The following is an 11005-nucleotide window of genomic DNA, read 5'->3' as shown; positions in this document are numbered from 1 at the left end:
GACTTCAAATATACGATGTCCACTGTATCAGAAACACCATATATGATTCATATTCGATTCTGACAGTATCATAGTTTCAAATCATGTCTAAACGTAACAAAACTTACGTCCAGTTGTAGCTTTCGTCGCTAGAAACTCGTTACTGTACTCAGATTTAAAATATAACGGACGGATCGAAATATAAAGGCATAAGTATTTGGAGCTTCCCTCCCTCGGTTCTTTTCTTTCTTTCTTCTGAAGAATTGCAAGGTACCTATATATATATATATATATACACATTTACGCATGCAAGGCAAGTGGCTAAATGTGCATACTGCACGTCTCGCGCATATGCGCGGCCAGCATCGACGCATATGCGCGAGACAAAAAGTCTCGGCGCGTAGCATCACGGCAGCTCGCGCATATGCGCGCCCCATCGTTGCGCATATGCGCGAGACCTACTGTCTCGTGCATTCTACCACTCGCGCATATTCGCGACTTCACCCCGCGCATGTGCGCCCAACTCTCTGCCTACCTCGTGCATGTGCGCGGCTCACGTCGCGCATGTGCGCGCAATTCTCTGCCTACCTCGCGCATGTGCGCGGCTCACGTCGCGCATGTGCGCGCAATAATCTGTTCCAGCCCCTTGTCTACTGGACACCTCGCACTTATGCGCGCCCTCACGCCGCGCATCTGCGCGGGGTCTTCTGCCAAACCCGCGCATGTGTGCGCACCAGATCGCGCATGTGCGCGGATGGCATCTCCCTCGCACATATTTCGCGTCTTTTCTCGTCTTTCCCGGTCTGATTCATTCCGTCTATAATCACATCAATTAATCACTAAATCATTTCAGATTAACAGGATAAATTTCTCGGGCCTTACAACACGCTTTCTTCCTTTCCTTCCCTTAGTTGAGTTAAACAATGTCAACGCCCTTCATTAATATTGAACATAGTTGATATATGAGTGTTTTTTCATTAAATGAAATGCATCATTAAAATGGAATATGAACTCACATTTCCACAACATATTTCCAATCCTTATCGCGAATGCGATGACTTAGGGAATCCACCAAATAAAAAATCTCCTTATAAGGCTCGATGACAGTGAGAGTCCAATGAAAACTACACACGAACATTATAAGTGTATGCAATTCACTAAAAAAACAATTGAAAATTATATTAGGATCTTACTTACCCACAACAACTTGGAACAAAAACCAATTGATCCATTGCTATACCACTTAGCCTATCCGCTAAAGAACTCGCCCTCTTGTTCAACCTTTCAGTTTTACCTATTTTGTCATGTGTATTTTTTTTCAAATTTGGGATGCTGTGTGGATTAACGAATTTGAATTTGTCAATCTTGTTTTCTTTCACCATCTTTTTATAAAGATGCTTGTCATTTCAAGTAAAAGAAAATAAAAACTACACTACATACTAAACTAACAAATTATATGCATCTTATATAATAATATAAGAAAAGAACAAACAAACTTTAAGTTAGTCGAAGACTTACCAAATGTAGACGACTACACAATTTCCTGTAATTGGCTACAAGTGATACAAAGGACTGATGTCCTCAAAGTGCAAGTTAACTTCATAATCATCTGCAAATACTTCATGATCTAAAAGAAATGCTAATTTCCTTCCATTTTCAAGGGCACTCTTACAATAACAATACACCATGCGCACTGCTCTTGGAACATTTGATGACAAAGTCTAGTTTCTTTCGACACTGACAATTTTGTTCATATGACGCTTCTGATTATTGTATTGTAAACATGTTAGATAGGTGCAATACTGGAGAATTGGAGAGACATTTACTTCGAAATATAAGCATACGTGTACCTCTTGTCGTAGCATTATCAAATGATTTGGCCAAGCCATATGTGTTCCTACGGCATCACCAACATTTTCACATTCATTGGGAATCGGAACTGGAAAAAGTGCTGATTTTTGCATTGCTTCATCAATGGATACACGCATGCAATTTTGAGGTAATGGAACACCATGAAGCAAGTTATTAGCTCCATTGACCTCAACAACTGTTCCATATGCAACAACGTCTGTGCTAGTCTCCAATGTCAAAATAACAGGTTTCCCCTAACAGACAAATAGTTATGTCAATGAATTGTACTAACTCTTTAGTTAAAAAATATAAAGTACTATATATAACCACAACAAATTATATACCTGTAAAGCAACAAATTTTTCCACAACTTTCATTTCGACATCATTCAAATCTTCATAACTGGGAAAAAACTTGTCGATTTTCATTTCACTTTCATTCACTTGATGCAATTTTACCGAGCAACTTCTTTTGTCATCAATCTTACTGTCCCATGCACCCTTTTTGTAGACAATTGCTTCAAGTTTTTGAATGCGTGTATCTTGCTCTTGAATTAATTTTCTAGCTTCTATCAACTCTTTCTTTTGCTCAATCATTAGCTCTCTGTCAACATCCTCAGTCTTCCAACTTCTACCAACATTGAAATATAATGTTGGAGTGATGTGACTTCCAATAGCTCTTTTAATAGCCAAGCTTGGTGAACGGTACGGTTTAAGATTCCATATGTTTATGGACTACTTGGTTAAATTTAAGTATAGTTTTGATGTTAAGAGTTGTGATCTATGATTTATGGTGTTGTGACTATAGATAATGTGTGGTGATATTGTAGCGTCGTTGCGATTAAATTCATGATAATTCGTATGTTGAGCCAATTGGTATGAGGCCAATTGAAGTGGTTAGATAAGACATAGAGGTGCAACTTTCTTGTTGAGGGTGTTGCCAAATTATGAAGAGAAGTGACGTTGCTATTCAATTTTTAGATGCAAAGTTTATTGTTGGCTACAGAGGAGAGTGCACCCGCGCCAGGAAAGGCACCATACCCGCGGTGTTTGGGCAGAGGTAACACCGCACCCGCGGTCCAAGAGGCAGCGCAACCGCGGTCGCTTGTTTTAGATTTTTGGCTGTACTCCAGTAGGCTTAGCGCACCCGCGGTGTATATTAGAGCGCACCCGCGGTGCGTGAACAATATAAGCGTGTTTTGAGATTTTAAGTGATATAATAGAAGTGTTGGCTCTTATTTCTCTCATTTCTCTCCTCTACTTCTCGATTCTTCAGCTCCAAGGAGGCTAGGGTTCTCAATTTCTTCCATTTGTGCTTTTGATTTAAGCTTATTGTTGGATTATTGACGTGAGAACAAGGTTCTTTTGGGGTTCAAGGAGCTAGGATAAGCTTATGGTTTAGTTATTCTTTGGATTTTGGTGTTGGGGAGAAATAATGGGTTTGTGGATTGTGTTGGTTTTATGGGTTTTATGGTATGGGTTTGTGATTATTAAGTTATTGATGGTTCAATACAAGGTTTATTGTTGTAGGATTTGTACCAAGAGATTAGATTCAAGCTTTCTTATTGGTTGTAAGTGGAATTCATTCCTTGTGCTCACATGATGTATATGTATGGTATTTCAATGGTTTTACTATGCTATTCCCTTCCATTTGATTCATGTTATGTATTGATACACTTTGTTGTATATTAGAGTCATTTTTATGTCTCAATTATGTAAAGGGAATACAAAATAATAGAGTATTCAAAGTGTTGGATTTAATGCCAAAGAGAGAGAGTTCAAATTGATTTATTGGATTGATAAAGAGATAGTCAGAGATTGCATGCAATTAGTTGATCAACGACCATAGGCTTATATCCCAACAGAGTAATCGATTTATATCGATGGGATATAGGTACAGAGACAGAGATACTATTGAAATATCAATCCACCAGAGAAAAGAGAAATACCATCGTTATGTTCATGTTCTACTATATTATTCATGTTTAAAGAGTTAGATGGTATTTAATGATTTCAAAGCCATGTTTTACAGAGTATGATATGTATACATTGTTATGTAAGAGTTCCACTTGCTGAGTTTTTATACTCATTCCAGTTATTTCATGTGATGCAGATAAGAGCGACGAGCCAGGACGTTGATTGGAGCCGGGTTCATATGCATACAAGAGATGGAAGGAAGAAGATGTTTTGCTAGCATTTTGACATGATCAAAAATGATATTTTGTATTTTGATGCAACACTTGATTGATCATGTATCTACTTTTGATTGTAAATATTTTATGTCAAGAAAATTTTAAATCCTTCTTCCCTCTAAGTAAATTTTTTATTTTCCGCTGTGTTATTTTATAAAATCGGTCAGAGTGTTACATTTAGTGGTATCAGAGCAACGTTCTTCGGACCAATGCATATGACTTCGTCTAGTTTCAACAGTCCGGGTATGTCTTCTTTTACATCTATTTATTTTTATTGGTTGATATGTATTTTGTGAGCACAGTGTAGGATTTAATGCCTCCTGAGTGAAAATCTTCAGAGGGTGAGGATAGCTCCTCATCGAGAGTTGTCGACGAGTTCGGCAAATTACTGAAAGAGCAAGCCAAGGTTCACAGTGAGCAGATTCAACAGTTGCTCCGTTTGCAAGGTTCAGGCCAAGGTAGAGGCCAAGGGAGAGGCCAAGTGGTTCAAGCAGTTGGGACTGATGGGATCCTTACTGCTTTTGAGACGATGGATCCGCCTGAATTTGCAGGAAGCACTGATCCATTGGTGGCTGTAGAGTGGATTAAAGCACTTGAGGCGATATTTGATAATCTCAAATATGAAGACAAAGACAGAGTTGGTTGTGCAGTATTCATGCTAGTCAAAGCTGCACGTATTTGGTGAAATGCTACCAAGGTAGGTGTTGATTGTAATGCCCGAGATGTGAATTGGTAAGCAGAACTTATTAATGCATGATTTGATGTATTTATCGAAGGGCGAGGAAGCGACGTTGCGATTCAATTTTAGCTGCAAAATATATTGTTGGGGCAGCAGAGACAGTGCACCCGCGGTCTAAAAGACAGTGCACCCGCTGTCGTTTATCATAAAATTTTGAAAGTTGACTGTAGCTTGACTACACACGCGGTATAAAAGCCACCGCACCTGCGGTAAATGTACAGAGACAAGACCGCACCCGCGGGGCAAGAGCCAACGCACCCGCGGGGCAAGAGCCAACGCACCCGCGGCCGCCGCTTCTAAAATTTGAGTTTGGATCAATACGCCTAGCGCACCCGCGGTGCAATGTGTAGCGCACTCGCGGTGGGACGTGATGAATTAAGAATTAGACACTTGTCCTAGCCATGCATATATCATGTACTAATCTTCATTCTTCAGCTGGATATGGACGAGAGAAAACCAGAAAAGCTCCAGAATTTCTCAAGTTACATCCTAGCTTAGAAATTAGCTTGTACAAAATCTAACAACCCAAATTTCGATCGGACTTCGGTTCCGTACTCCTCCTGTTACCAGCTACAAAAGGATGTAAGTATTTTTACATTTCAACATGTTTTGAAGTTAAGATGTTTGGAGAAATTAGATATGATTACTATTAGATATTCTTGAGATTATAAGTAAAGAATATTCGCAAACGGATCGAAAAACGGATAGGATATGCGATTATTGTGATTTTCCAGCATATATATGTATGAGATTATGCAGATTATGAGTTGTGGTTGATGGTTGTTAGAATTGTGACGTGTTGATATCATATATACACTAATTGCGTTGACCGGTATCGCGAGATTACACCGTTATGCCGTCGAAATGTGCCGAGATTGAATATTGATACATATTTGTATTGATTTAAGTTAGGGATTGATAGAATGCATCTTGAATTGTCATTTCAGATTGATATAGACAAGCTTCGACAGATATAGACTTCGATCTCGACAAAGATTGTACGACAAAAAGGTATAATTCATGTTGATTCGGGAAGATACAACTCGAATTAGATTTGATTTGAGTTTCCCAAAATCACATACTAGATTGTTTATATTGTGATATGTTTGTGCTTTGTTTATAGACTTATATTCAAGCATTTAAGATAGGAGAGTCATTGGTAGATTTGCCAAATTTCTAGATGTTCGGTGGTATCGATGCATAGGAGCACTCTTATTGTAGACATCCGATACAGACAGGACCGAAGTTTAGGAATAAGACGTACCGTCACCGCGATTGGGAGGGTAGGTGGCAGACTGTGACGTTTTATTCACACCGGGATCCCTAGAGTTAGATACGAGTCGAGTCCAAGATATGAATTGATTTAAATTACTTGTCTTATATTGTTTATGTTTCATAGACTATGGGACATGTGGTTATTGATTTTATTTAAGATAGTATGCTTCATGATTTATATTTTGTATATGCATGTATACATGTTTTATACTGGGATTTGTTCTCACCGGAGTTTCCGGCTGTTGTTGTGTCTGTATGTGTGCATAACAACAGGGGAGACAGGATCAGGGTCCAGAAGAACTTGACGAGATGAGAGATCGAGATAGCGTGGTGATTTCAGGGCGTATAAGATTACTAGTGATTTTACATATGATCTGTAGTTTGTATTGAACACTTGTTGTATGAATGTACTTAAACAAGACATGTATTTTTGTTTGTTGAAATAAAATAGAGAAAGATCTTGTGCTTGATTTATATACACTTGATTTAATGTTAAAAGCAAAATTTTGATCCACATTTTCTAGCAAAGATCCAAGTAATCCCAAAAAGAATTGAGTTAGAGCCCGGGTCCCCACAACAGGTGGTATCAGAGCAATAGATCCTTTAGACTGAACTAGAAGAGAGTGAGCGGGGTAGGTTGAGTTTTCTTTCCTGCTTCTGTGTGCTAGCATGTGATTTATCTTTTGTTGATTTTACAATTGTTATATGTTAGTATGACAACATGTTACCTGATGATATAATTTAATTGGTAACCTATACCCTGTATTATTTGAGAATGAATCAGAACCAATTCTTGATCAGAGGTAAGCTGATCAGAAAAGGACTGAGACAGATTTTTCTCATATGATTGCTAACTCTTATGATAATCAGATATACCTCCTCGAAGAATTCCAGAACGAGGTATTACTTTGACTAATCAGATGGATGTGTCAAACTATGATAAAAACACAGTTGAAGAGGTTTCAGTCGTTTCAACCGCTGATTCTGAAGGGTACTGAAACGCCAGTTGATTGTGAGAAATGGCTAGATGACATAGAAATGCTATTTCAATTTCTTGATTTCACAGATGAATGTAGAGTTAAACTGATTGGGCAACAATTATACGAGATTGCTAGGAGTTGGTGGCTGGTAACCAAGGAAACTTTAGAACAGCGTGATACAATAATTACGTGGAAAATCTTTAAAACTGAATTCTATCAAAGATTTTTTCCCGTATCATATAGACAGGATAAAGGTGCAGAGTTTGCAAATCTGAGACATGGTCAGTTGACTATTGATGAGAATTTGGCTCAGTTCTTTACCTTGCTACGTTTTGCTCATCACGTGGCTAGGAATGAAGAAGCTGTAGTTGATCAGTTCATCAAGGGATTGAATCCAGAGATACGTACATTGGTAAATGTGGAACGACCGAATAACTTTACTGATGCACTGAATAGAGCTAAAAGAGCAGAAGCATTTCTGATGAGACAAAAGGAAGCTTCGTATGTTCTTCCAACACCGAGTTCACAGCAACTGCCTTCCAAAGTCGAGATTGGCAGCAGCAGTGGTGGAAATAAAGAACAGTTGCAAGATAGAAATGAGCAGTTCAAGAAGCTTGGGAGCGGTTCATCTAGCTCCAGTGGTTCTAGCTCGAGTTATACCGGGGTCTATTGCAGAACTTGTGGGTGGAGACATCCCACAGAGCAATGCCAAGGAGTAAGTGGTAGTTGCCGTATCTGCTGACAGCCAGGACATTTTGCCAGAGTATGTCCGCAGAGAGGTTCACGAAGATTCCAGTCCCAACCAGGAGCAGAAAAGAACCAGAGTGGTTACGGGGACTGAGGGACAGACCCAGGATGTACTTGATGAGATAGTGACAGGTAACTGTTCTTTTGTAATTATTTTACGTATGTATTGAGAGATGCTCGTACATCCTGTATATGATTTCTGAATGAATTGCATGGATATATGCTTGAGTATTGAGTTATTATATGTTGTAGTATTGATCTTTTTTCTGTTTGGGAGCGGTTTTTTATCAGTAACATCTGTTAGATTTGGCATGCTATAGTATAACAGATATGAGATTGAGTTAGATGATATAGTACTTGGTGTTATTTGATGCTGAATGCATTATTGATATTGATATGTTAGACAAGTACAGAGCTATCGCAGATTATTTCCAGAAGATAGTAAGATTCGGACCTGATATGGTCGAAGGAAAAACATTATACGGTAAGAATTCTGGATTTAGAATATCTTTGATATATATGATGTTCATGATTCGATGATTATCGAAAGGAACGGAGTGATTCCTTATATATATATTAGTTGATTTACTAAGATGGAGTGTATCATTGACTGATTTGCCAGTGACAGGGGAGTTGCTAAAATCGTCTCAGATGAACTTCCGGGTTTGCCTTAATCAGGAAGATTGATTTTAGTCTTGACTTGATATCAGGTATTGTTATTATCTTTAGAACTTTGTACCGAATGATATGGATTGAATTGAAAGATTTGAAAGATCGAATAGTAGATTCATTAACCGGGAGTTACATCTGATTGAATGTATCTTGTTAGGGATGTATCAGCTATAGTAGTGAGTTGATAAACTCTGTGTTCAGAATATTTGATAATTATCCGATTTAGTTATCTATGGTATTCTGGTATATTCGAAGATTATGACTGCTTTTGTTGAATATCATAGTATTGTATTGAATATTCTGGGAACTGGAAAGTTGTATGCAGCATTTGTTGAAATGTGCATCTTGACTGAGACAGATTGTGTTCAGGGTTTGTTATATCTGAAGATGATATATTTATTGATTCTAGCACAGTTGAGACGTCGATCAGTTGGCCGAGCCTGATATCAGTATCAGAAACTTGTAGTTGCATGAGTTAGCAGGCTACTGTATCTGATTGTTATTTTGAATTGCGTGAGAATAATTATTTTCTGCAGCAGTATTTGATACCGATTATATACAGTTGAGATTCGATACCGTACAAGCCGAATCAGAGCTGATGTTGAGAGTTGAAACAGTTCAGAAAGTTGATCAGAATGGTCAAGACTTGATTATCAATAGTCAGAACAGGGTATCCATCAGAATATCAGGTAAGTGATACTGCGTTGTATGTGAATAACCGATGGGTTGTGCCAGATATTTCGGATTTGAAATAATTAACGTTGTCAGAAATACGCAAGAGTTTATTTAGTATTCGTCCTGATAGCAGAAAGATATATGATAATTTGAAAAGACAGCTTTGATAAAAGCAGATGTGATTAGATGTGGCAGAGTTTGTACTGAAGTGTCTGAATTGCCGATAGATAAAGACATAAATAATGAACCCAGGAGATTGGTTATATAGCTTATTGATTCCTGAATGGGAAGGGGATTACATTTCAGAAGATATCGTGACAAAGTTACTGCAATACATCCAGGATTGAGTATTGATTGAGTTAGGAATGACAGGCTGACCTAGTCTGCGAGTGCTAGCTCGTACATGAAGATGTACAAATATGATTATATTACTGAGATTTCTGTCAGAAAAGTGATCAGAGTACACAGAGTGTCGAGAAATGATTATATAAGACCATGATTTTGGTTGACTTTGCACGGTTGGCGAGAAGTACAGCAAGAGTGGGTACGAGATTATATATGATTATTGCATGTCATTCACCACTGACGGACAGTCAAAGTGGATTATCCGGATTTTGGAGAATATGCATAGAGTTATAATGCTTGATTTTAGCACTAGATGGAAGGAGTTGTTGTCATGTCATAAGTTTTCGTACAACAATAACTATCAGAATAAAATCGAGATGGCACCGTTTGAAGCGTTATATGGCAAGAAGTGCAGATCTCCTCTGTATTGGGATGATATATCTGAGGTACCCAAACTTGAGACTGATATGATTCGTGAAATGACTAAGAAGGTGAAGATAATTCAGAAGAGAATGAAGACGGCACAGGATAGACAAGCCAAGTATGCGAACATCAGACGTAGACCGTTAGTATTTGAATAGGGAGACAGAGTATTTTTGAAGATTTCTCCGTTTAGAGGCGTTGTCAGATTTGGCAAACGTGGGAAGTTATCTCCTAGATACATCGGTCCGTACGAAATTCTTGAGAAGATTGGCGATCGAGCATATCGACTTGCTCTCCTCTTTCTTTATATGGGATACATGACGTTTTTCATGTATCGATGCTGCGTAGATACATGCCTGATGCTTCTCATGTCATATAGCCTTACGAGGCCGAGCTTGACGATACACTGAGTTATTTTGAGCAACCATTACAGATTCTTGATCGAAAGGAAAAACAGCTCAGGACGAAGACTATTCCGCTTGTGAAAGTCTAGTGGAGTCGTCATGGCATTGAAGAAGCGACTTGGGAAACAGAATAAGAAATGTAATGCCCGAGATTTTAATTACTGTAATCTGAGATTAATCTGAGATGATTTATGTGTTAATTAAGGTAAATATGGACGGTATGGATTAGCCCGGGAAAGCCGCAAAATATGTGCGAGGGAGGTGTCATTCGCGCACATACGCGACTTAATGCACGAGCTATGCGCAATTTGGCCAGAAGACCCGGCACATATGCGCGGAGTAAGATCGCGCATGTGCGCGAGGTGATAGGTAGCACAAGTAAGAACTCCAGAGAGTTCGGCGCACATGCGCGGCAGAAGGCACGCATATGCGCGGGTGGTGGAATGCACGAGACAGTAGGCCTCGCGCATATGCGCGACGTATGTGCGCGCATATGCGCGAGCAGTCCAGCAGCTGATTTCCGGATAGAACTTCCGACGCATATGCGCGGGCCTTGGGCGCGCATATGCGCGCGGCATGCAAAACAAGAACAAGCCACTTGCCATAACCTGGCAACGTGTACGTATATATATATATATATATAAGAAATAAGTTTGCATTTCCGAAGAAGGAAAAAGAAATAGGAGTCGAGAAAAGTTTCTGTAAATGCGTTGAAAATCCTTAC

The 11005-nt window shown here is 39.0% G+C and overlaps 1 protein-coding gene across 1 annotated transcript; it reads right to left on the bottom strand.

Moving 5' to 3' along the window:
• Positions 1-869: 869 nt before the first annotated feature.
• LOC142537895 (uncharacterized) lies at positions 870-2502 on the bottom strand. Its single transcript, XM_075643372.1, has 3 exons — positions 2175-2502; positions 1830-2084; positions 870-1742 (listed from the first exon to the last, which is right to left on the bottom strand). Exons 1-3 carry the CDS (start codon positions 2424-2426, stop codon positions 1701-1703), a joined length of 549 nt encoding a protein of 182 aa, XP_075499487.1. The 5' UTR covers positions 2427-2502; the 3' UTR covers positions 870-1700.
• Between the last annotated feature and the right edge of the window lie 8503 nt (positions 2503-11005).

The sequence above is a fragment of the Primulina tabacum genome, chromosome 2, assembly GCF_025594145.1.
Source record: "Primulina tabacum isolate GXHZ01 chromosome 2, ASM2559414v2, whole genome shotgun sequence".
Classification (NCBI taxonomy): domain Eukaryota; kingdom Viridiplantae; phylum Streptophyta; class Magnoliopsida; order Lamiales; family Gesneriaceae; genus Primulina; species Primulina tabacum.
The sequence above is the reverse complement of the archived record's forward strand: the minus strand, read 5'-3'. Positions and strand labels throughout refer to the sequence as shown.

Bases quoted from the DNA above. Each gene is read 5' to 3' on its own strand.
- LOC142537895 (XM_075643372.1), bottom strand. From the start codon at position 2,426: ATGATTGAGCAAAAGAAAGAGTTGATAGAAGCTAGAAAATTAATTCAA. The intron at 2,085-2,174 runs GTATATAATTTG...TTTGTCTGTTAG, and splicing joins AAAAATTTGTTGCTTTACAG to GGGAAACCTGTTATTTTGAC. The intron at 1,743-1,829 runs GTACACGTATGC...TACAATAATCAG, and splicing joins TGATAATGCTACGACAAGAG to AAGCGTCATATGAACAAAAT.